Source organism: Scomber japonicus, chromosome 17 (assembly GCF_027409825.1).
Source record: "Scomber japonicus isolate fScoJap1 chromosome 17, fScoJap1.pri, whole genome shotgun sequence".
Lineage (NCBI taxonomy): Eukaryota > Metazoa > Chordata > Actinopteri > Scombriformes > Scombridae > Scomber > Scomber japonicus.
The window spans coordinates 22,246,416-22,271,867 of record NC_070594.1 but is presented as its reverse complement, the minus strand read 5'-3'; the positions used below and the strand labels follow the sequence as shown (position 1 = coordinate 22,271,867).

The window sequence follows — 25,452 nt, the reverse complement described above, 5'->3', positions numbered from 1 at the left end:
AGGGGGCAGCCAGGGGTCAGGGGCTGATGCTGTTCTCGATTAGGACCACCTATTTGCATGGGAACATACGTTTTGTGATGCATATGCACTCATTTTCACTCATGTACTTATGGTGAGGTTTTGGGCAGGGTTGATTTGATTAAGATTAGGTAAAACAATTTGGGTGTTAGTTAGGGTTTGCAATGGTGGTACATAAGCTTTAAATCACAGACCTTACAATCTATAGCAAACATACATTTTTACTCACTGCAATAGGTACAGTAGAATAGAGTAAGTTGAACACATCTTCTACACAGGCACAGAATGTAGTAGCAGACTGCTGAACACATGTTGCTTATACAAAAAGTGTTTACAGATAAACATCTGAAGTGTCCTCTTATATCTTGGGTCTGAGAACAGCAAGGTCATGAACTGACACAAACAGCTCGCCGAGTTATCTTCTGGCTCGAGGTCATTCCATAAACACCCTTAGAGACGAATAAAACAAGGTCCGTTCTAATCTTTACGACTGGTTAATCAGCCATCTCCAAGTGGGACAGGGGTAGAAACGTAGGCTATCTTAAAAGTTTAAGATGTCCTGACCTTAACAATGATGAAGCATTTCATTATACATTCTCTGTCAATTTCAACAACCGTATCTGTGCCACAAAACAGAAGAAGGAAGCAGCAGCATTGTTGAATTTCCATGCAGTTATGTGCGGTACCACAACATCATAATCATCATCGCTGCTTTGAGCCAGAGGAGTGTATGTCGATTGTACTGTAACTCAGTATGCACATCTCATCCAGTAAGATGACTAAGAGTAGCTCACTCATTTGCTTCCTGCCTCTTAGAGCCAATCCATTATTGTTCTGCACTCCCACGGCTCGCTGACTCTTGAAAGTCAACTCCAGCCACTCGCTGTGCATCAGACTTGAAGTAACAAGCAATGGCAAGATGATGATATATCCAATAAGTTCAGTACAGATCCACTAGGCTGTGTCTGAAATCATTCTCCATTTACCATATAGCCCACTACATTTACTATCCATCATTTTATCAGTGTGTCAAAATTGTGAGTGTAAAGAATATGTGCAGTATAGAGCCCTTAAAAATTCTAATAATGCTAAAAATCCCACAATGCAATGTTGCATTTAGTCAGATGCAAAATGAGTGTTTTAAAGTGTCTGAAATCTACTGAAGTCTTCTGCTAATTATTGCATTAACTACGTAGTGTCTTATAGGGAACAGCTAATGACTGAAGGCTGGGATGATTTTGTAACAGCTTGACATTTCTTATGCTACACACAGCATCACAGCATCAGGATAAAGTTAAATGATGCCAATTCTGTGAGTATACAAACAAACAAGACCTTCAGCTTCTACACAGCATTTTATATTAACTGCCACAAGGTTCAATTTGTCAGAAAATGAGGGGAATGCTTCACAGCACAATAGCAGCTGTGTGCCACAAAGCTGGACTTGTTTACACTTCAGGATTAATACATAAATTAGTTCACACATCTTGACAGTTATCAAGAGCTTTTATCCTCTTCAGAAAACACTCAGAGGGGCAGGTGATGTTGCATCTCTTGCAACATGAGGAAACAATGTCGCAAGAAGAAAATATATCATTTCCCAGTACTACTGTAACTGCGGCAAACTGAATTCCGACATACACTGCATTGCATATTAATTATATTTTTGTAATGAAAACAGAGGTCAACGATAACCTTTTACATGTGGTTTCCTTCTTTATGTGGGCCATGGGATTGCTTCGTAGAGCTCTGCAAACACTTTCCAAAAGCACAAATGTGTGTGATACCAAATTATTTGGTTGATGAAAACTGGAACAAATCCACTGTGATTGGTGTAAAGGCACTTTTTCAGCCATGTAAGTGAAAAAACCAAAAGGGGAGGGGAGAGAAGTAAGTGAGAAAATGGGGAGGGGGGGGAAATCCATCTCATGCAATCATGACCAGATTAGGAGTGGCACTATACACAAACTCCTCTACACACACTGTTCTCTCTCATAAGTCAAAGCTCGGCAGCTTGGTAAAGGCTACTGATCTTTTTGTAGAAAGGGGGACATTTCTTTTCCACAAAAGTGTTCAAGAGTAACACTTTTAAGACAGTTTTCATTCATCACATTTGCTAGGTGTCAGCCTCTATAACCAAGGTGAAACAGGAGCATTTTTCTGAACTATTTGTCACTTGTCTGCCTCAGGTTTCACCTGTAGCAGGTTTTCTTCTTAAAGGAGTATTATTTTGTGTTGTTCCTTTGTTACTGGATAATATAGAAGACAGGGAAAACAAGAAAGATGAAGTAAAGGTTATGGAGAGTTGGGGAAGGTTGATGCAGAGTTTGAGATGGAGTTTGAATGAAATGCAACCCAATCTTGAGTTGTGTGTTTGTACAATGGTGCAGATCTGTGTGTTTGTCAAGTTTCAGCATATTTTGAGCTTTCTTTCATCAGCTGTCAGCAAAGGATGTTTCTCCTCTCTCTCTCCATGTTCATCCATCACCCGCCTTATCTCTCTGCACTCAGTCTCCCAGTGCTATCCCTCTCTCGGTCTGTCCATCTCTGTCACTCTTCTCTTGCAAATGATGAATGATTCTTGTTTTTCCAGCCTTTTATCTGCCTTGACTGTGAATCTGTTAGTTAACTTGGGTACAAGATGGAAACATGGAGATTAGGATTTGACTGTATTTGAGTCATTCGCTGAGAGCTAGAATTCAGTTGAATATTCAGCTGTTTCAATGTTGAATTGTTTACTGCTTAAATACTCTGTTTACTGTTACTGTTTTTCTAGGAGCTGTACTCTTGCCAGCTTGGAAGGGTTAGGGTTAGGGTTAGTTTCTAAAAGAACATTTGGACCTCAAGATACCAACAATCACAGATGAAACATACGGAAAATATGTAATATATAACAAGGTTAATGAGAGCAGTGAGACTGAGTTAAACAATGAAGTTACTGACTGTACAACCAAAACAATGAGCTGAAAAGTCACTAAAACACAAAGTAGAAGTGAGGGAAAGAGTGCTAATTCTCTGTGCATAAATCAATCAGAGCAACGCCTTTCATATTACACATGATTAGGTTTAATAACCTAAATGAACTGATAAGCACTGCTGTAACAGTTTGGCTTCTTGATTGTGAGCTTCAGTGAACCACGGCCGTAGACTCTGTGTTGCTGTGGTCGCTGCTTGACGTCCATGCCTGCTATTATTGTTATTAGTCATATCTCTTGTATTATTATTGCTGCTATTGTTGTGTCTTTGTCTTCTCTCTCCCAGAAGGTCAAGGCAGATGGCCGCCCACCTGCGGCCTGGTTATGGTGTGAGGTTTCTTCCCATTTAAGGGGAGTATTTTCCTTGACACTGTCGCTAAGTGCTTGCTCATAAGGGGAATGTTGGGTCTGTAAAATATATAATGCAGTTTAGACCTGCTCTTTGTGGAAAGTGCCCTGAGCTAACGTCCATTGTGATCTGCGATATAATAAAATTGAATTGAACTGAAAGTTAAAAGGTCTGCCAGATCCTTCTGAAAGGTTCACAATCTTATAAAGTTGAAATGTCCTCAAAATCATCTTAAAATAAAGCTTTACACATGCGGAACACTTCATTAAAAATAATGCTACACCTTCATACACGCAACACTGTGAGTTCATATTTGAGCTTTTCACTCTGAATGCCACTTATCTGCCCTCCATTACCAAATAAACCAGAAACAATCTAAAACTCCTCTTTTAGCAGAGCGAGCTCTAATGAAAGTAATGGCTATTCTGGTGAGTGAGCAGTCCTTGGTCCTACACAGCTGATAAAATACCCAATGAGCAACAGTGGAACATGCTTCTGGACCAATGAGCACCCACGGAGCGCGCTAACGGGCCAATGAGCATCCTCAGCGTTAATGAGATGGGTGGTCATGCAGGAGAATTGAGCTCATCATCACACAGACACACACTTATACTTAGATATATCTCCGGCTAGTTTGTCATTACACACACAGCCTGTCACTTCCAATGATACACGCTAACATGATAGACCCCAGTGTGTATGTGACAGAGTCGCATAGTCAAGTCACATAGCATCTATCTCTGTAACACGATCAGAGATTGAAGCAAAGAATCGCTTTTTCATACAGTGCTCGTACACTGCTCCTAGCGATCACACACACACACACACACATGCGTGCACACATACACACAGTGGTAATTTGTTTGTTTCCCATGTTTGGAGGCATTTGGTTCTGCTCCGCTGTCCCTAATGCCTCCAAAACACATCATTATCTGACTTATATAGGCCTGGCAGTGTGTGAGTATGTGTTTGAATGAGAATATGGGTTTCTGTTTGTGTGCGTGCATGTGTGCGAGTGTGTGTTGGCGTGCGAGTGTGTGTGCGCTAAGAGAAAAACAGTTGATTATCGAGTTCAACAGGCGAAACACTGTTTACCCTGAGAGACACAAAGCGAGAGAGAGACGGAGAGAGCGATACAGAAAGAGAGAGAGAGAGAGAGAGAAGATAGCTCGGGGGAAGTAGAGGGAGATGATTTAGGAACAGGGAGGTGAAAAATGGGAGTCCTGGAGAGACGGAGTGAGAGTTAGAGGAGCAGACCAATGAAAAGAAGCAGGGATGGAGGGATGGTTAGAGGAATGGAGGGATAGAGGTTCAGACAAAGAAGTGAGATGACAAGCTAGGCCTACAGGGTTTAAAGTAATGAAATTCAGTGGTATATTCCTCTAAGCCATGACACCCAGACAAACATCACAGTCAGTCTGTTGTTGTAGCAGGGCAACAACTCGACTTCAGAAACATGGACTGAAGCTATTTGCCAGCTGGAGTGATAAAGTCTAATCATGGCCACAGAAAAATCGCAGCGCAAATTCAAACAGTCGACATTAGCAGAAGTAGATCCAGAAAAGCAGGGCTTGGAGGGAGGTGGGCATGCCAGCAGGATATGTTTTCACCAGACTTATATACACAGTATATATTTTTAGATCATAAACCAACCTGTTTATACTGTACACTATATGCAAGTTTGCTCTAATGATGTGGCCGTTACATATTTTCCTGTCAGTGCCATCATTAGACTGTAAAATGGTAAGAATTACTCATGTGGTAATGCACATAGTCAGTTAGCAGTAACATGAAAGCACTTGGACAGTCAGATGACACATGAAATTGTGGCTGTGTTATTATAGTGTACAAAACCCTATATCATGTAATCATTTTCAGAATCGTTATCACGCAAGATACACTTATTTGTACTGAAATTGTAATATACAGTATTGACAAATGAGGAAACAATACACTAAATGTGATATACCCACTCATGTATTGCTAAAAGCAATGTGACACATCAGTGACACATACAGGGGAAAGAAGAAGACTATAATGTTTTTGCTGAGACCCTAAGAAGAAGTGTAAGAAGTGTTATTCAACTCTATGGCTGGAGTTAATGTACTATTACATTTATCATACTAATTGTGTATCTGATGAATTTATATTTTCATAGCAAGTTTATGAAGCCATTCAAAATATAGTTTGAATAAATGTAATGCATACATACCATACATTTAAAACATTTTAAATGATATCAGTGCACACGGTTAAATACCTACCTTAAAAAAGAATATGATGGTCAAATTGTTAATGTTTATTGTTCCTCCACATAGTTCCTAGGTGTCAGTTTTTTTGCTGAGAGCAGCAGAAATGAATGGTGTTATATATGTGTATATGTTTGTTGTCTGCATCTAACCTTGTTTCCCAGGAAAAGTCCAGGTGCATTCCAGTAGTAGGCGGAGCCAAGATCGTTCACAACATCTGAGTGTCGGGCGCTCAGATATGGAGGCGTCTGTCTGTGAACAGACCACACTCTTCCTCCTGTTTCTCCAATCAAGTGCCAGCCTGTCAGAGTGGTTTCCTGAAAAGCAACAGGAAAACATTGAGATTACTTTGCACAAATATTTACATATGGTTCACTTTCACCTCCACTGATTCAGGACTTGTGTTGTCTTGTGTTGATAAGTCATGGCTAACATTTAGTAATAATATTACTACATAGTATCAGCCTCAGCTATATCATGTCTTATTTTAAAGTACATTAAAAACATGATGTCCAATAGCTTTTTAAAAAGTTTTAAAATCAAGATCCTGAAATGTAATGTAATATCTGAAAATGAAGCTGTCCATGTTGTAAAGGAGTTTAGGGAGTACTGGAACATTTCCTCTACTGCAGGACTTCTTCCAATAATCTTGCAAAGTACAAGGAGTAAGCTTTCAGCAGCCTTGTTATTTGGCACTTACATTACATGCAAATGAGAAATGTTGAGGTGTGGCGAGTGAAACTGATGATTTTAAAAGTACATTGGGAGAGTTTCAAACAGAACTGACCTTCATATTTGCATAGAAATATCAAATTATTTCTAGTCAAGCATTAACTGTGCTCAGTATCAGCAGATCAGCAGCTTCTAACAGCAAATATATTAAAGCAAGTCGCCACTCATATTCAATGCAGATGCATGTTATAATCAACCGATTTCACTGTTAATGGCCAATGGCTGGTCATGCTTAGCTTCTGCTTACTATATAAAACAATGTACCAGTTGTTCAAATGGATTTTTACCTCCACCATCCAAACTCTTCCTGTTCTAAAGAAAACTTGGTAATTGCATCTCTTAGTTTGTGAACTTTGTGCATCCAATATCTCAATAACGATTGGGCTCAGTTCCATACAGGCCTTTAGGGTTTACAGTACTCCACATTGAATCTTGCATCGCTGCTTAGGTTCACTGGGCAGCACCCTAAGGAGCTTAGAGCCTATGCTGCCAATGAGCATATACACATTTTTTAATAGATCTTCTAGCTGTTAAGTGCCTCTGACAGACGACAAGGGTAGTGTTTTCAAAATTAGTCTTTTTAAATATTGTAAGTACTTGATTAGTCTTTTTTTTCCAACAATCTGTCTTCTACCAAAGAACAATCTGAACTAAAAATCTAAATACATTTCAAATCAGTTTCTTAAACTTAAAGATCAATTCATGACTTCTTAATAATTTAACTGTTTCATATAAAACAAAACAGCTTGAAGCATGTCAGTGATATTAAAAATAAAATCCATACTTCTATTTTCATATGTTACTAGCCCTGTGGAGCTTTTCTCTGAAATACTTACATTCCTAAAATACTACATTTTAGGATTTTTTCTTTTTTAAGGTCTCATCCAATTGAAATGTGAGTAAGTAAGAACACAAAATATGTTTAAAGGTTCTGTACATCTGTCACATATCAGGCAGAAAGTCTTGCTACTGACACTTAGAAAGAGTTTTTTTTCCTCAACTCCTGAAGGATTTTGCGTGTGTGTGTGTGTGTGTCTGTGTGTGTGTGTGTGTGTGTGTGTGTGTGTGTGTGTGTGTGTGAAAGAGAGACAGCCAGACACATATCTGTCGTTGCAATTAACCTGACCTTGGCTTCCCCTTTTGAACACACACACACACACACACACACACACACACACACACACACACACACACACACACACACACACACACACACACACACACACACACTCTCTCTCTCTCTCTATCTGTGTCTAAATCAGAGCTGTCATCCTGTCAACGTCTCCTCTCCCCTCCTCTCCCACCCCGCCTGTCAGTCAAAAACTGTTTTCCTCTTTTCACCTCTCTCCTCCGTCTTGCATCTCGTCTTGTCTCCTCCCTTCTCCTTTCCAGTCTTGTCCTCTCCTCTCCCCCACTTTGCTCCTCATTTTCACTCTTCTCTTTTCCTCTGACCTCAACTGTACTACATCCACATCCCATTTCTCAACTGTGTGCTTGGTTAAAGGTTTTGTCTTTGCTTTCAGAATGACTTGCAGTATTACCATATATTTGCTGTTCACTGTTGCATTTTGCTATAAAATCAATATTAGTGATTAAACTTGTATTAATTTCCAGATGCCTTTAATATTTCTTTGATTTAATAATTATTTCTGCACCTTGTGTGGGAAGCATCTTGAGCCTGAGGGATATTTATCATAACGTGTGCAGTAGTGTGGAAGAGCAGTTTGCATGTCATCTGCGAAACATTGTTTGGGTAGCCTAATCAGTGCAATGATTCTCTCCCCTTTATCCATATGTATGAAAGGGAAAAATCAAGAAAATAAACAGGAGCAAATATGACAAGTGCAAATTAAATGCATATTCTGCTTTGATTTTGGAGGGCTAGTTTTGCACTGAATATTGTCCATCACTAATAATCAGCTTTATGTTTGCTGAGGAACATTTCAGTCAGGGGATCTGGTACTGAGAAAGATGAAGGTTTAACTGGCTTTTGATTTTATAGAACATCAATGAGCTTATCCTTTAGTCTGTCATCGGTTGCTATGTTCACACAGTTTGTTTAAAAGACGTGTACCATTGTCTCCTGTCTCATTACTGTCTGCAAAGCCAGTCTGTTTTGTAGAGTGGTTCATACTCTGGCAGAGGAGGTCGTATGAGTTGCTGTGTATGTTAGCTTCCTCTGTTTTGGGCTCTGCGGCTCTCCATTCTCTTACAGGTCAATACTACTAAGGCAGTTTGGTATTGATTAATGCAGCAAATTCTGGTTTCAAAGTTTTTCCAAAGTTGAACTTGATGCAACAGATTCACATGGATTTAGTTTTCCGTTGTAATGATCAATTTATCTCCAAAGATTCGCTGTTTTAAATGCTTTCAGGTGAGATATTCTGCAGTGCACTGAAATTGATACAATTTAAATTTCCAGAAGCAAACTTGGTTGAAATGAATGTAAAGGAAAAAAAGGAAAAAAAATGAATTGTTAGCTGTAAGTCACAATACAGTACCAACCATGGCTAAACAGAACAGCTTAAATTGTGCTGTTAAAAATCAACCTTTTCGAAAGTTTGTGTGTAGTTTCTCACATTCTCATAAGTCCATGTGGAGGCAGAGCACAGACTGGAAACGCCCATGCAAGAGCACTTTTCACAGCCGCGTTGATTGTCACCTTGAAGATTGTAGAATCCCAGTTTACAGCGGTCGCAATTCTCTCCCTCCACATTTTCCTGAAGGAGAAAGAGAGAGAGAGAGAAAGAGAGAGAGAGAGAGAGAGAGAGAGAGGGAGAGAGAGAGAGAGAGAGAGAGAGAGAGAGGGAGAGAGAGAGAGAGAGAGACATAGAGGAAGATGATGAAGAAAAAAGCATGCAGCAAAGTTTATGGGCTGTCCTCTAACTGCACGCACAAGACATGTTATTGCAGTGTTAATGTGGTGAAGATAATGATGACAGGGCTAGAGAGGTTAGCGTGGAGTACTTGTCATTATTGTGTGTTTAAGCGTATGTGTACCTTGCACACGCAGGGTGTTATACACGGGTCAGTGTTGGTGCTTCCCTCCATGCTGCAATTACAGCGCTGACATGACGGGTAGCCCATATAACCAACAGCACACCTAGAGACAAATGAGTTTAATAACAATAATAAAGATGAAGTTGATGAGTATTAGAGAGGCCATCCCATAACCAGAAGGTCAAAGCGTCAATTCTCCTAACGACTGCCGCGTCCATCCTGCTAAAACTGTCTAAGAGCCTAGACACCGAAGCTCTGGTTTGCAGCAGACAGCTGACCTTGCACCAGAGGTGACGTGCGTGTACAATATGGGTCTCAGAGGAAATATACTAATATACCCCTAATTAACGGAGAAAGTGAGCTGAAGCGAGTCTAGAGCATTTGTGATTTTAAAGACAATGATTATTTTGCTGGCCTGGTTTGCTGGAAGGTTATTAAAAGTTTAGAAGGGAAAGTTGTATCTGCTTTTAGATTGGATTACATTAGATCAAGCTTGAATGATAACTACTGGGGATGGTGAATCATTGCAGAGGGAGAGAGGACAGTATAAGAAGCAGTTACAGCAACAAAACATAGTAGTGATTAACAGTAGAAAGCTTCTCTCATTGTTGTATTTTGATTCACAAGTTGTAATTTTAATGACAGGAGGACTTTGGTTAATGATATCATGTTTAAAAAGATAATATCCAAGTTGCAGTCAAATACCAACAGCAAATCAACACAGCAAATGAAATTGCATGTCTCATTACTACAGTGTCATCTATATAGTGACCTCTTTACATCATGAAAGGTACAAAACCAAGTGTGATAGAGTGTGATAACAAATATCATTAAAAGATCTTAATGGAAACTTTCTGGCAATTTTCAAACACTAATTGGAACAGACAACAGCTGAAAGGTTCGGCTCACCTGTCACAATGTGTCTATCTCTTTCTGTATATGTGTGTGTGTGTGTTTGTATGTGTGTGTGTGTGTGTTTGTATGTGTGTGTGTGTGTGTTTTTCTCTCACCTGTCACACGAGAAACCCCCAAAACCCTCCTTACACCGGCATGACCCTGCTGGCTGGCCTGTCAGTCAAACACACACACACACACGCACGCACGTACATGCACAACCACGCACAGAGAGAGAGCGAGAGAGAGATAGAGAGAGAGAGAGAGAGAGAGATTTTTTTTAAAAACAGCAGTGTAAGTCAAAGAGAGAATAGTTATGTCTTTGAAGTAGCTGCGACTAAAATAGCTCCTCTTTCTACACATAAAAAAGTTTTTTAAAAAATGGAGTAAAATTATCTCTAATACAAACAGTTGCTCTGTTCTGTCACAGAAGGTTTTCAGTAACGAAAGCTACTACACACACAGATGAACTTGACTAACTTGTTTATTATGATTATTAAAATTTCAAGACATGAAGAATAAAAAAGGAAAAAGAAGAGTGGTAGATGAGAGGAAAAAGACTGATTGAGAGATAAAAGATTGTTAGCATACTGGGCGTGGCCTGGCTTGAATCTGCGACACATGATTGGCTGATAGAACCATGTGGGTCACATGAGCAGGGGATGCAGGGGTTTTCACCATCAGCGCTCACCTGGACAGGTAGGACAGTCAAAATTAACATTCACCTCATCTTCACATATTTCAAAGAAGGTATAGATACAGTTAAATTGAATTAAAGGTGATGTACCTCAAGAGGTCTGTAGTATCCTGCCACACAGCTCTGACAGTTGACACCATCTGTGTTGTCACGGCAACCAATACAGACTCCACCCCCTCTGTGCTGGCCGTGGATGTCCAGGCTGAGAGCTTGATCTGCTACAGTCTGATTGAAGTAGCATTCCTCTGCCTTACCGTGGCAGTTACACTCTAAGAACAAACACAGAGGCAGGAATAGACTGCAGTACCGCAATTTGATAAGATTGTAGAGTCTCGTCTCCGTCCTCTCTATCGAAATACTGAGCATGAAGCCAGGAAGACCGCTTCTCTAATCCCTTTACTGTTTCCACTCAGGAGTTGAGAGAACAGAAAAAAAAAACCCAATCCTGTTTGGAAGACAGCACCCTAAAGTATCAATCAGTTACCATGAGCAGTGTGTTATCTCCTGAGCTCCAGAGTGAAAAAGTAGGTTTTCCATTCAAGCTTGCCCTCACGCTCTCCTACGGTAGTTAAACATAAGCCCTGTTTTCCTACTCACTGAGCTTACCATCTTAAATTCACAAAAGAGAAGAAAGTGTCATCCTCTGGAATTTTGAAGGGAAACTAGGATTTGCACTTTCGCTCCAGGAAAGGTTTCCCCACTGTAAACGGCCTCAATTCCAAGCTATGAGGGTCTTTTTTTTTTATTTAGACTAAGCTGGTTTTACACATCCTGTTAAGTCAAAATCTACTGAACAGTTCTAGACTCACCCAGAGGCAAATTTGTGATATACAAATACAATTTACTTGACTTGTGTCACAATGCTTACTGATATCTGTTGTTCCTTTGGTTCTCATGAATGAATATTTCTTATTTAAGTATCATACAACCAAAAGGTACCCAAGACTCTACTTACATCACCTACAAAGGCAAGAGAAAAGATTGAGAGTCATGTTTCAATACTCTACACCTTTCCTTCACTGTAGTGAGCAGTCAGCGCTTTTAACGTTCCCTCTCGTGATGATCATTTGTTGCCTTTGTGATGTTGTGTCACTGCTGAGGCGGTCGACTCATTAATCAGACCATTAAGGCTATAGACTCTGTTAGAAGGTGTAGCCTGTGTGAAATAAAGTGAAGATTACATGTTGTTATCCTGGTTTTATGATGGCAGGTGGAAGCCTCATCACTCTACCAGCTCCATAGTTGATGAAGGTTAATGGAGGCAGAAGGTGACTTTTGATGGCTTTATAAAGTCTTATATCAAAGGCTGATACTGATTAGAGGAGCTGGGATTGTCATACTCGCCAGACATAGTTAAAGTCTGTAGAGCCCATAGATGTTGAAAGTGTTCTGTGGTGATATTAGAGGCACATTACCAAGGAACATGTGCTATGTAGTGACCAAATGCTACTTTATGCTTTTATGCTATGCTTTTAATATAAACAAAGCACACAAATAGTAACATAGAAACTCTGTAAGAACATTTCCAAGCATAGAAAGTTTGTTAAGTAACTATTAGTTTCTGGGTAAAAAGGATTTGTTGTGATGTGACTGGACTGCTTTTGGCTTACGGGGTAGTTGTGTGTAATTCAGGCGTGTTATTAGTTGTTGTGTTATGGTTTTCCTTACTCTCGCAGACATGTCGAGTGAGAAAGGTTCCTGCCATCCAGGGCTGCTGGTGGTAACCAGGGCAACAACGATCACAGCTCGGCCCACATGTGTTGTGTTCACATTCACAGCTGAATTTCTACACGCGCACACACACACAGACACAAACATGAACACACACAAAAATAAAAATGAAAAACACACACTAACAGTGCAGATCTAAGTTTCACAGATTTGTCAATTAAACAGACATGAACAACTGGGTTTAAATAAATGGATTTTCCTCTCTAACTCAAAGCTGAAGAAATGCTAAATATAGTAACAATCTGAGTCACCATCATATTTAAATTCCAGTGCAGCCACTTTTTCTCCAGAATCTATCAAGCACATGATGAGGGAAAAATAACTATATTTTAAAATGTTGAAATATGGCTTGGTACATACAAGATGAGTTTGACACTTGCTTTTTTCCTGGAATACAGGTAAAAAAAACTAAAAGAACAACCAGCTATCTGTTAGTCTGTGAAAAGTTTTAACACATCTTAAGTACTGTAGCCATGTGTAAAGTATCCCCACCTTCCACTGATGTCAAGATGTACTGACTAGACCCCAAGTACACTTTGTCATCACTGCAGCAGGCTGGGAACTTTAACTATTTAAAGGTTTTTAGCTAGTGTTATTCTTTCAAATGTAGCAACTTGAAAACCATTGTCAAAATAAAAAGTTCCTTTGGCAGAGGGTGAAATGTGATTTGGCCTCTTTTGTGTTATGGTATCAACTTTCTCATAAATGTGAAAATGGATGGCAAGAAAACAGATAATTACCAATATGCGCGGCCTACTATAAGCCTATCAAAAAACAATGTATTCACAGGAGAGCCAACTGTACAGAACTTAGCTCACTTTCCAGATTGTCAGTTAGTAGCAAATGGGTCGGCTACTGCTTTCCCAGGAGAGAAATAAATTCATAACTAAACACAATCAAAGCAGAATGTTGCAGGAAATTTGCCAGCTACGAGCTTCAGTAATTCAATTTAGGACTTTCTGTAAATTGGTTGATGTGGAGAAGGTGCCAGATTTAACTGAGAGGAGAGCAGTACAATAGCACAGTGAGAGCCAAGTTTGGATTTTTTGGCACAAGCGAATTTGCCCCTTTTATCCGAGACTCAACGCTACAAATCTGGCTTCAGGCTGTCTTTGTGCTGAGCATGCATCGGAACAAATGATCTGTAGACGATCATCAACAAATCATTTCGCAGGTCTCCACCTTTTCTGCTTTCTGAACGTCTGCCCAGGGCATTAACTGCACGGATACATGAACTTGTATCAAAGTGAAGGAGCTAAAAGTCCTGTGGGAATAGAAAGCTAGACATACATTTCATTATAATATGTCACCATTTTCTTTATCAGTATGGTCCCTGTTAATTAAATAAAATCAATCAATTAATAATCTAAGTGTATTTTAACTACCATCCTGACAACTAGTAATTGTAGTAAATATAAGGAGGATTTTCAGCGAATTGATGTCAAAAATACTGCTAAGCCCACAACTTTCCTTATTATATCCTCTTGAGGTGGAAAGAACAGATAAGACAAGAGAAAAAACTGGTGCTCTCAACACACCAGTGACATCACTTATTGTCAATGACATCATCACCAAGGGACAAGACACAAGTGTCACATCTGAGTTAGACTCTCTGGTTCAGCCTCAGGACATGTAAAGGACACAAGGCCACCGACGTGTGTGTGTGCATGTGTGTGTGTGTGTAGAGAGAGAAAGATCAGGTGTCTGGTATCAAACACTCGACTGTTTGAAGTGACACGCGAGACAACACTTCACTGTGTCACCTGTGTCCCCTGTAGGCAGGCAGACACACACACACAAACACATACACAAAGAAAGTTTGATATAAGGCGGTAGATAAAACGCTAATGCCTGAGGGTACTCTTTGCTCCTGTTGAAAACTATAGAGGAGCTCCATTACCTTGGAGATTTTGGTTACTGGACCGAGAGGGAGAGAAAAAGAGTTTTACCTTTGTAACAGCGTCGAGGGGACAAGCCTTGGCATGGCCGTAACAGATACACATTCCTCCAACTGAAATGTCCTTAATGGAATAGTAGTACTGAAGAAAAGAGATTAAGAGAGGCAGGATATGTTATAATGAACACTACAGTATTAATGTGGTATTAATAAATGAAGATACATTATTAGAATAAAACCTTGCTCACTCACTCAACATCTCAAGATTACACTTAGAAAAAAAGGATGTCTTGACCTAAGAAAATATGTTTCTAACACCACATCTAGTGATGTGCTGAACAGTAGCATTACCACTGAGAGCAGCAGTGCATCCGTTTTCTGTGATTATATAACCTTACTGGGAATAATAACGGTTTAATATTACATTAGAAGCTGATTTTTTTGGTTTGCTAAGGTTACCACATACAGTAATAGTGTTACTCTTATCTTTATGACACACATTTTCTCAACAGGTAATCACTGCTTTTTTTTTTTAGTTTTTTAGCTCTGAATGTAGTATCAGTCCCGTGAGGTATTGTTGCTGCTGAATGAATATTAAGTCATAAATAAAATGATGTTTGTGCAGCCAACATCTTGAGTTGTATGGAAGATCAATGTCGCAGGGAAAATATGCCTAAATAAATAATTGATAATAAAACATTTTAAATGATAGCTATATAAAATCTGTATTTCAAGTAGTTAGTTTTAGTAAGTTACTCAGTATAACTCACAATTGTGACCCAGTTAATCAAAGGAATGAGACCATATCTCTGTTATAAGTAAATTCAATTATAACTTTATATCTCATAGTTCTTAGAGATACAGTAATAGAAATGTATAAGCTGTGGCTGAGATTTTTTTTTATTTTTTTCATCTATTGATCCTTTTTTTCTGTAACTGAGAAAAGAAGAGAAAAAAAGAGGAAAGAAAATAAAAGAACCAGCGCTGTGCGTGTGTGCGTTCAGCCTTACCCGTCTCGTCACGATCGGATCGATATCTCTGGGGTCATGAAGTGTCAGAGTCATGAGGTCGGCGTTCAGCGTTCTGATTCGCTGGAACACCAACCTGATGTAGCGGGCAGAGGTGTAGTTCAGCAGAGTCGGGGAGGGGTCATCGGCGCTGGGACGTCCATTGATTAAAGACGTGTGGATCTATAAACAGAGAGACAAGAGAGACATAATAAGTACTGACATGTAACAGCAGAGTTAAACTAAGATGTGGTGCAAAGACAAACATATAAGGTGCTTTGAGTTTCCTGCAATGGCAGATGGAGGAAGGAGTGAGAAGCATCTTTGGTAAACAAGAGTAAATAGATGAGTAGCGGGAGGATGGAAGACTAGCAGCAACCTCTTCTTAACAGGAAGAAATATTTATGCCACATTTTGTTCTTTAATTAATCAACCATGGTGTTATTAGTTTTCAGTACTTCAACTAAGTATCACATTTAATTTGATAATTGACCGAAGTTTAAATAGTTGTTAAATATGTAATACCTTTAAATAAAGACATGAATTTCAAAATAGCTGAAGTAAGGTAAAACAGAATATAGGGTGCTATGTGGAGCCAGGGGTTGTTTTTGCAGCGCTGTACATATTTCAAATGGACTAAGGGGAGACAGCAAATTGGCCCCACGCCATATAGTAGTAGTAGCAGTAGATGTTGACCGATAACTTAAAAAAAAAGGCAGCACTATTGACAAGTTGAAGGCAGAAGTAGATGAACTGCCATGACTGCAGTGCTGCCTCGCATGTAAACCTGCATATAACACTGTAAAACCACAGGGACCTTGTAGAACTTGTTATTTGTGTTGAAAATATTATTGAGGTATTGATTTCAGGTGATACACTCACTTCAGCATTACTGATTGAGAAAATGACGTGTACATCACAAACTATTGGAAAAGTAGGGGAGCATCATTTTTAAAGACATAAGTGAGTCACAGTACAAACTCCTTAATATTGCATTTATTACATTTGTTTAATACAATCAATGGAAGTCAATCAATGGATGCTGTTTGGGAAGCTACTTTAAAAATGTAGCTAATGAAGCTAAGCAAATAGCATATGCACAGTTATCAGAAAGCTGTGCTACCCCAATGCTGTTGGAACCTTTTGGCTAACAAATCATTGAATAATAATAATGTGATAATGGACAAAAATGTGTCCAGTTATCAGAAAGCAACTGATGAGGCACAGTCTGAAATAACCACAATGAATATACAGGGACTTTGTTAGACAGTGTGTTGCTTTTGTGCATCAGAACTCCTCAAAGGACACTTTTAGACCATGAACACTTAAGAGGCAAAGTGTTACTTTGGACAACAAATCATATTCAGCCCTGTTTCAGGTTCTTATCTGGTCAGGGACAAAGTGTTTCTTTGGAAGACACATCATATTCAGCCTTGTTTCTGGTTGTTATCTATTCAGGGACAAAGTGTTTACAAGGAAGGAATGGAACCTCAAACCCTGATATTGTGACTGCCACACAAAAGTAAAATAAGCAAAACGAGCATGACTTTCAATTCTCTATCGCCAATAATCAAAAAGCAGTCACATAATAAGGAGTGTGAGGTTCTGTCTGCATGCCTGTCTGACTGTCCATCTGTCTGTCTCACTCATGTGGCCAAAAGCAACATTTGGCATCTGCAAAAAATGTCTTAGAGTGGGCCGACAGTGCATGTTTGTGTGTGAGTGTGTTTGTGTGTGCATGCTCGTGTGTGTGTGTGTGTGTGTGTGTGCGCACGTGTCGAGGGGGAACACTTGATGGGTGCAAGCTGTACAGTTGGAAGTAACGAAGGAGTTTGTGTTTGTGTGTGTATGTGTGTGTGTGTTTGTGCGTGCGTGTGTGTGTGTGTGTGCGTGATGAGTAGTGGGGTGACATTGTGAAAGTGTGTGTGTGCGCGATGCTGTGACACATCGCCTACGACTCATTATGGTTTCACTGTGATCAGACGGCTAGGGAGCTGTCAGCCACACACACATGCACATGCACACAAACACACATATACACACACACACACACACACACACACTCACATCCATACAGATACACACAGAGTAGATACACACATTCAGACACCTCCGTCGTTACTTGCAGCTCTTGACATCTCCCAGCTCGCACCCCCTCTAGCGCTCCCCCGCAGGACACAGACACACATACGGTGCAAACACACAAGACGACATACACTAACGCACACACACACACACACACACGTCTGCACCCATGTAAATGCCATAGACACATTCAGACAGGCATCTACAATTAGAAGTGTGTAGGAGATGTAGATGTGTGATGAGTTTGTTTTCGCTGTTGTGTGTGAGTATGTGTGTTTATTTGTGTTCTGCAGTCCTCTTTCTCTTCATTAATGTCAGTTATAGCAGACTTGCCCCCTCTGTTCATACTGGGTGCAATTGCACACACAGCTGATCAAAGCAACACAACAGTAAACAGTGGTGTGCACATTTGTGTCTCAGTGCGAGCGTGTGTTTTCAAAAAACCAGCACCCGTTACTCCTATTAGTAATTAAAATTATATTAACAGTTCTGCACATTGAAATTAAACTCTGTCAAAAAATCTGCTGTGTTCCAATTATTATTATTATTATTATTATGAAAATCAGCCGCATGTGTCACTTTAATGAAGACCATCTATCTTGCTGAGACATTTTTTTTCTCCTTTCACAGCTTACAGTACATATAAAGATTGTAGTTTTTGCTGTTGTATTGTTCACATTATCTGGCCATTGACATGACTGATGAATGGTAGGAAGCAACAGAAAGTTGAAAATATTTACACATTAATTAAAAGGAACATAATCCAGACAAGTGCAAGGCATGTGGCAGGGTAATGTACTGCCCTGGTCTCTCTTACTAATCAAACTTCAAAGTTTGTCTTGCATTAAACTACCTATGGGTTAGGGTTAGGGTTAAGAGTTAGTATCAGTCAGGGTTATGTTCTCTATGAACGTTTACCTATTACTATCATGAAACCTAAATCATCCCAGCCAATCCAGCTCAGTCTTAGTGAACTCACCTGAACTGAGACCAAAGTTAACTCAACCAAACCAACCCAATGTCAACCCAGCTAAACCCAACTCAAGTCAGACTACCTTTACCCGACCGAATCAACCCAACTCAATCCACCTCACTTTACCCCAGTTACCCAATCAAAACTGCTCTGTTATTACACACTAAGTAAAATCAACTAAACTCAACCCAACTCAACCTAACCCTGATAGAGTGATTTAACCTAAAGCTAAGCCCAACTTTCTAACTCCCAGTGACAGTCTCTGTAAGGAAAAGTGTTACCTCTCCGTTCTCCAGAGGGTGGATCTTTGAATAATAAGATGTGCAGATAACTTCATCATCCGTAGCGTAAGATGGAGGTCCTGTCTTTGGATAAATGTTGAACCGGGTCAGGCACTCTGTATCTGTGATGGCGTAGTACTGCCAGGGTGTAAAGGTCACACCATCTATCGAACGCTCTAAGACCCAGTTACCTGCGGACAAAAATATCGGCGAAGAAATATTGATGTCGAGCTTCACACAAGCGTGGAGGGGAAAAGATCAATAAAAATGATAAGGGACATCAAAGCCTGTGTTTAGGTCACCCTACTTAAAATACATAGAAAATTGACATAACTTTCAATCACATATTCAGTCACATATCTCTCAATAACATGAAGCAAATGATGATATCCAACCTCCTGCAGTAGTTGAAAAATTAAATGAGAAAATGAGATGGAACTAAACAGATTGCAGGGTATGAACAGCCACCTACTCTATGCTACTGTCAAGATAATGAAAGCTTCATTAATATTAAGTCACATTCTGAAAAACGTGCTGTGCTTATTGTCACTTTACTTGGCCATTTGACCTTCAGAGACCAACACTAAAAGATTTTTCTAATTCATTTTCTGAAAAGGTAAAGTGTCTCTGTGCTCACCTTCAATCTGAGTTTAATCCATGGAGCCAGTCATGGTACTGTAACAATAAGTAACTAACAAATGCAATGTGGAAGCTGATGTTGATAATCAAACACAGAAAAGGTGGCAAAGTGTAAATCAAAAGTGGTTTCATAATGTTTTGTTGTTATCTTCTGGTTTGATTTGGCATTGTATGCTATAGTTGTATAATGCATATTGCTAAGGTGCTGGAAGCATCCACAAGTATAAATTGATAGAAGACATTTTCACACACTTAGATCTAAGCAGTGCTTCACTTAGTTTTCAGCTTTTAGTCATTCAGACTTTAATCAGAGCTCTGATGTTCAAGTTTTATGACTTTTTTGTGAGAAGTAATTACCCCTTTTGTCCATGGGTATGAACAATTACTGTAATCACTTCTTGCTTTGTGCCTAATACACCTGACCACAGGATTTCTTGCCAAAAAATGAAAAATCTGACAGAATTGGACAAAAATACAATTCCAGTCCAAGTTAGTTTGGGTCAAAAAATATAAATGAGATTTTTAAAAAAGTTTTTCTGAAGATTGAACTCTACAGTAAAAATCTACAAAAATCTAAAATATGAGAAGCAGGATATAAAGCTACAACAGTGAAAAACAATCATGAAAATTGTTGGAGATAGAGACAATTACAAATCATCAGGTAACATGTAAGCACATTAAGGTTGATTATTACGAATACATTACAGTAACAGTTACAGACAAGTTATCAGGATAGTTTGATGCTGGAATTTTAAACTTAAAGACATTAAGCAAAGTACGGCAGGAATTTAATCAAAAGTTTAATACTAGAGTAAAAGTCAATTTTATTAAACAATTATTGTCTTTCAGATTACTTGCGGATTCTCTGTGGGAGGATGGTGTGCTCAAAAGGCTTTAATTACTGAATTAAACTGTTCATAAGACTAAAAAGAAGAATTCTTACCTGGACGAGGTGAGTTGGCCGCCTTAATAATCACATAGGCTATTTGGAAAACCTGAAAATACAAAGAGAGGATAGAATGAGTGAAAAAGAAATCCCTTCATCCTGAAACAACTGTGAATATAATTAGCTTCTGATTGAAGGCATGTGGTGAAAAATAAACTGATGCCAGTTTTCACATTACTTTAAATGGATCTGTCAAAACAAAATCTGGCACATTAAGTAATACAGTCAGGTATGAAGAGAGAGGAAGTGCTCCTTAAATTCAACCCAATTTTCACCAAAACAAATATCTGAATATGTTTAAAAGGATTAGATTAGTTTAAACCCACTTCTAATTCTCTTCTCATTCGGGTATTATTTTTTCTTTTCTTTTTTTCATTTAGATATTGTTCTGTTACTTGCTGCAGAAAGACACCAACAGGGTTTTCTGATGGGGAGGACAGTTTATATTATGTTTCTGCCAAAAATGAGGAAAGGGGGAAAAAAATGGGGAAAAGACTTTTTTTGACTTTTGTGATTTGTGTTATTGGGTTATATTAATAAAATATGACTTGTATTTTGGATCCATCAATATAAACACACTCAGAAAATGGTGAAATGCTGGAATGTTTATTATATACATGGCATTTACATCAAATTTCACCTATATTTTTCAAGTATTAAAGATCTCCCACCCAATGTCCCCCGCTTTTTAAAAAAAACCCTGAAATGACCTTATTTGTTCTAATATACCTGAACAGTCTTTTTGTGAGCTGGCTTTTCTTCACATTTGAATACCAAGGTAGGTAGAATGACATATAGACAGATGTATTATGGATGGATTTATCTATCAGATCGATAAATAGATAGACAGACATTAGATGTAGGTCAAATGTTGACTCTCTCAATCACCTCTCTCTCTCTCTTAACCACTCTGTCTTTCACCTCATCCATTCTCTCTCTTTCTTCTCATGATGTGGGAAGCAGTGTCACATTGCAGCAATTAGAATGGAGAGAAAGCAACCAAGAGTGTGTGTATGTGTGTGTTTGTGTGTGTGTGAGAAAGTGTATTTCAGGGTAACCTTATAGGAGTCATTCAAATCCTTTACAAAGAATCACTGTTACCCGTATTCACACTGAGGATGGGATGTGTGTGTGTGTGTGTGTGTGTGTGTGTGTGTGTTGTGTGTTGTGTGTGTGTTGTGTGTGTGTGAGTTCTCAGCAGTAGCTTGTAATATGGTGACAGCTTTAGGACAGCTAGGCATCTCCAGCAGCTAAACATAGACGAACACAGTTAACTAATGCAGTGTGTGTGTGTGTGTGTGTGTGTGTGTGTGTGTGTGTGTGTGTGTGTGTGTGTGTGTGTAGGGATGCAGTATGTCATATTCTTTGTTTTGATCAGGTATGGATCAGACAAAGGATTTTTTTGCCTCTAAAGTTTAACACAGCATCAACAAATAAACATAAATAACTATCCTGCAGGAAATCACACACCTGCTAAATACATGGTTATGTTGCATCCATAATATCATGTGAGTTAAGTAAGATTATGGTGAGTTCATGTATTGAATGGATCACATTACTGTAAAAGCAGTGCATGAAATTTAATTGGGGAGATTCTTTTTTTTCTTTTTTTCAACCAGATTCTTTTTATTTATTTATTTTGCACTTCAGCTTGATTTGGCAATTTTGAGCTTGACCTATAACCTCAAACCAGTGTGTCTCAGAGTTTCATTACATTTGAGACCTTGTCAATTCCAGTTAGAATCAAGTAAACAAAATACTTTCTCACTGGATGAAGCAAACTCCACTACATCAATAAATAAAAAGGGGTCACTTAAAAAGAATTATTAAATAATAAAGTATTTTTACTATGGAGTTATGACATTTCAAGTGCAGTGCCTCAGTCATCCCCTTTGGGGAAGAGATTGGATTTTTAAGTCCAACTGAAATCACAATTGGTCTTCCTTTATCGAGGTCGATAATATGTCACAGTGATTTTTAAATGTGCCTTCCGGCCATTTTATTCCATTCATTAATGAATGGTGCTTCAGAAGCCGAATGGTTACTGCACATGCTACGTATCTGGAGCATCCCTCCTTCTATTCAAGCCAAGAACCTTTGTTGCAAACAACTCCTAAACAAATGTTACTCTCCTTGTTTCCTGTCTAAAGAAGTTCAATGAGCTACAACAGACAATGTAAAAAGGAGACAGGAGTATAAGAAGGATAAAAATGAGACATTAGCTAGAAAACAAATGTGAGTGCGTGGCATATAACATATCCAGTTTGATTCTGGCTGGGGATCTTTGTTGCATCATGTCTTACAGTCTCAGTCTCTCCTGATGTGTATTGAATAAAGGCGATATTCAATAAACAAATATATACATTTTCCAAAAAAAAAAGGTCAATGTTGTTTTTGTGCAGCGTCTTAAGATGCTGTCACGCTGTGAGTGTGAGACAGAACACTGATGTTACTGTTTTATGCAGATGCAGATTAAAATATAATTCATTGGTTACAGTTATATGCACAAAAGTTATATAAACAGAGAATTGAGGACATGATGACTGGTTAGTGTACAAACAGGGAGTGACGTAAAAAATATATATTTTTCTCTTTTCTCTTTTGAGAGTTGATTTCATCTTACAGAGCCCAAAGCAGATCTGGATGCTCTAATAGGAAAAAAGTTTTTAAGCTACAAAGTGAAACAATAAGTGACTCATTTATCCCCAGATGAAATGACGTAGTCTCCATTACAGTTTTTTTCAACTGATGAATAATATCATGCTCTAAAATAAACTCCTGAACTCAACTTTTTTATTTTATATTACTTCAAACCGAGGTGTTAAGATTGTAAAGATTTGGAGGGCAAATTATTCATGAAGATAAGTCTATAAAGGCTACAAAACTGCATATATCCAGATTTTATAAGTGTCTCCTATTTTTACATCTTACAAGTAATTCCAATAGTCAAAGCCATACGAATCACAGTTCATTCTCATATAGTTCTCAAGCATTTTCTTGTAGACATCTTACATATTTGAAAAGGAAATACCCATGATGGGGTAGGGAGTGGTTCCTGGCAGATATTTGGGCATAACAGCCAAATAAGCACTTAAAATGTTTATTTTAATGCCAGTGAGTCCATTTAAGCCATGTGTCCAGTGTGGCTGAGTAGCCCAGCATTGAATAGACTGTGAAGAATTCATTTTGTCTCAGCGTGATTTGGACAAACAGTGACAGCTGTTTTACTGAACAGCTGGTGTTTACAGGCCATTCACATGGAAACATGTTAAAATCTCTCTGGCCTGATAAACTGGTATCAAACTTCAATTGCAGTAAGTACTCAGCCAATCAAAGCAAGATCGCACAGAAAAGACTGAATAGACATAAATAGAGTAATAAGATCAGAATGCAATAAGAGACACAAAGTTTTAAACAATGAAGAAAAACAATCATAAAAGTGAATTCCTCTGGGTTTTTTAGGATTCAGACAAACACACAGAGACACGCAGACAGACAGGTGGATATACAGTCAGAGCAACAGAAGTAATATGCAGACTTGTTAACATTTACTGTCACTTCAATTGAAAAAGTGTTAACATCTTCCTAGACTAATAAAGTAGCTTTTGGCTCATTTCTCAATAGTGTGAATCATCCAGCATCCCTGACGGCCAAACTTAGTGCAGGCAAACAAGCAGCACATATTCAGTGGAGCCATGCAGCCATCTCATTGCGGGATCGTTCTGCTTTTCCACTGAGCTGCCACAAAAAAAAAAAAAAAAAAACAATTTGGGAGAGACATTTTGAATGCTGCAGTGGTTTGACTGACATTCTCTTGTCAACTCTGCAGAAGTTCAATGCTCCATAAAACATAACATGAAATTTGAAAAACAGACAAATTACTGTGTGTTTCACATCAACTTAAACAATAGCGACATAGACAGGGACCTCTGGATAGCACAGACAAATGACCTGAGTGTGTGTTGTTGTGAATGAGAAACAGGGAGAAGAGCATCCAAATGAAATCCATTCTCTTTAAGTCTGCCTCTCTGTCTGTCCAAAACACACTTTCAAGCTTTTAAATAGGCTTTAGTCTGCACATAACAACAGATGCTGCAATCGCTCCCACATTCTTGCTTTGGCCAGAGCTACTGTCAAACATTAGAGAAACAAAGTTTTATTGGGATACAGCAGATGTTTCATTTACCTTCTCTACTTTATGAATAAAGATATTTTTGCAGCACTAAAAGCTCATCATTTACATGTACCTCTTCATTGTTTCACTAAGGGAAAGTAAAATGTTGAGTTTTTATCTCATTGAAGTTTAGGTGGGTTGTGTTTGAGGTTTATTTCTCATGAATATGGACAAAGGGACACAACTTTACCACAAAAAATGTCTCTTTTAAGCTGGACACCTCTCTCATTGCAGTGCATATAGTAATTGATCATTATACCTCCAGCATCTTCCTTACTAAAGCGACCTGGAGCAAGACACAATATTCATCATATTCATATAACTGTAAATTAGGACATCATCAGCTTCGATGCTCTGCCATTGTTTATGTCTACCTCTTGTTTTTTTAATGATGTTTGCTGTTTAAGGAAATTAAAACTCACTTTAACTGTGGTCTGCAGGTGAAGTGTGTGAGGCTCGTAGTGAAAGAGTAGTCAAGTCAGTCAAAGGAACAACAATGGAGGTAATTACCGAGCAAAGAACAAGCAGTGCTCAGAAAAAGACAAAAAAAACACTGACAACACAAGAATTGTCTTTCAACGATGAAGCCATCTGAATGAGACTGTTTTTCTGCAGAAGCACTTATTGCCTTAATGTTCAAAGTATTCCCTGAACTCTAACCTTAAAAGCATTGATGAGAAAATCTGATTGCAATGTATGTTTGGATAATAAATAATGTTCTTAAGTCTGACTGTAAGGGTGTTTTCAAACCTATACTTCATTTGTCCTAGTCTGCAGTACAATTGCTGTTTTCACATCTGCACAA

General features: G+C 38.7%; 1 protein-coding gene across 1 annotated transcript in view; it reads right to left on the bottom strand.

Annotated features, from left to right (window-relative positions):
* The window catches only part of lama2 (laminin, alpha 2), a 147,283-nt gene that overhangs the window by 111,342 nt on the left and 10,489 nt on the right, over positions 1-25,452 (bottom strand). Inside the window, exons 4-14 of the mRNA XM_053336719.1 lie at positions 20,471-20,522; positions 18,889-19,079; positions 15,553-15,732; positions 14,595-14,684; positions 12,583-12,700; positions 11,005-11,183; positions 10,809-10,908; positions 10,334-10,391; positions 9,324-9,426; positions 8,903-9,043; positions 5,744-5,908 (exon numbers count right to left, since the gene is read on the bottom strand). Of these exons, the coding sequence (XP_053192694.1) occupies positions 5,744-5,908; positions 8,903-9,043; positions 9,324-9,426; positions 10,334-10,391; positions 10,809-10,908; positions 11,005-11,183; positions 12,583-12,700; positions 14,595-14,684; positions 15,553-15,732; positions 18,889-19,079; positions 20,471-20,522 (1,377 nt within the window). The remainder of the gene's footprint in view (positions 1-5,743; positions 5,909-8,902; positions 9,044-9,323; positions 9,427-10,333; positions 10,392-10,808; positions 10,909-11,004; positions 11,184-12,582; positions 12,701-14,594; positions 14,685-15,552; positions 15,733-18,888; positions 19,080-20,470; positions 20,523-25,452) is intronic.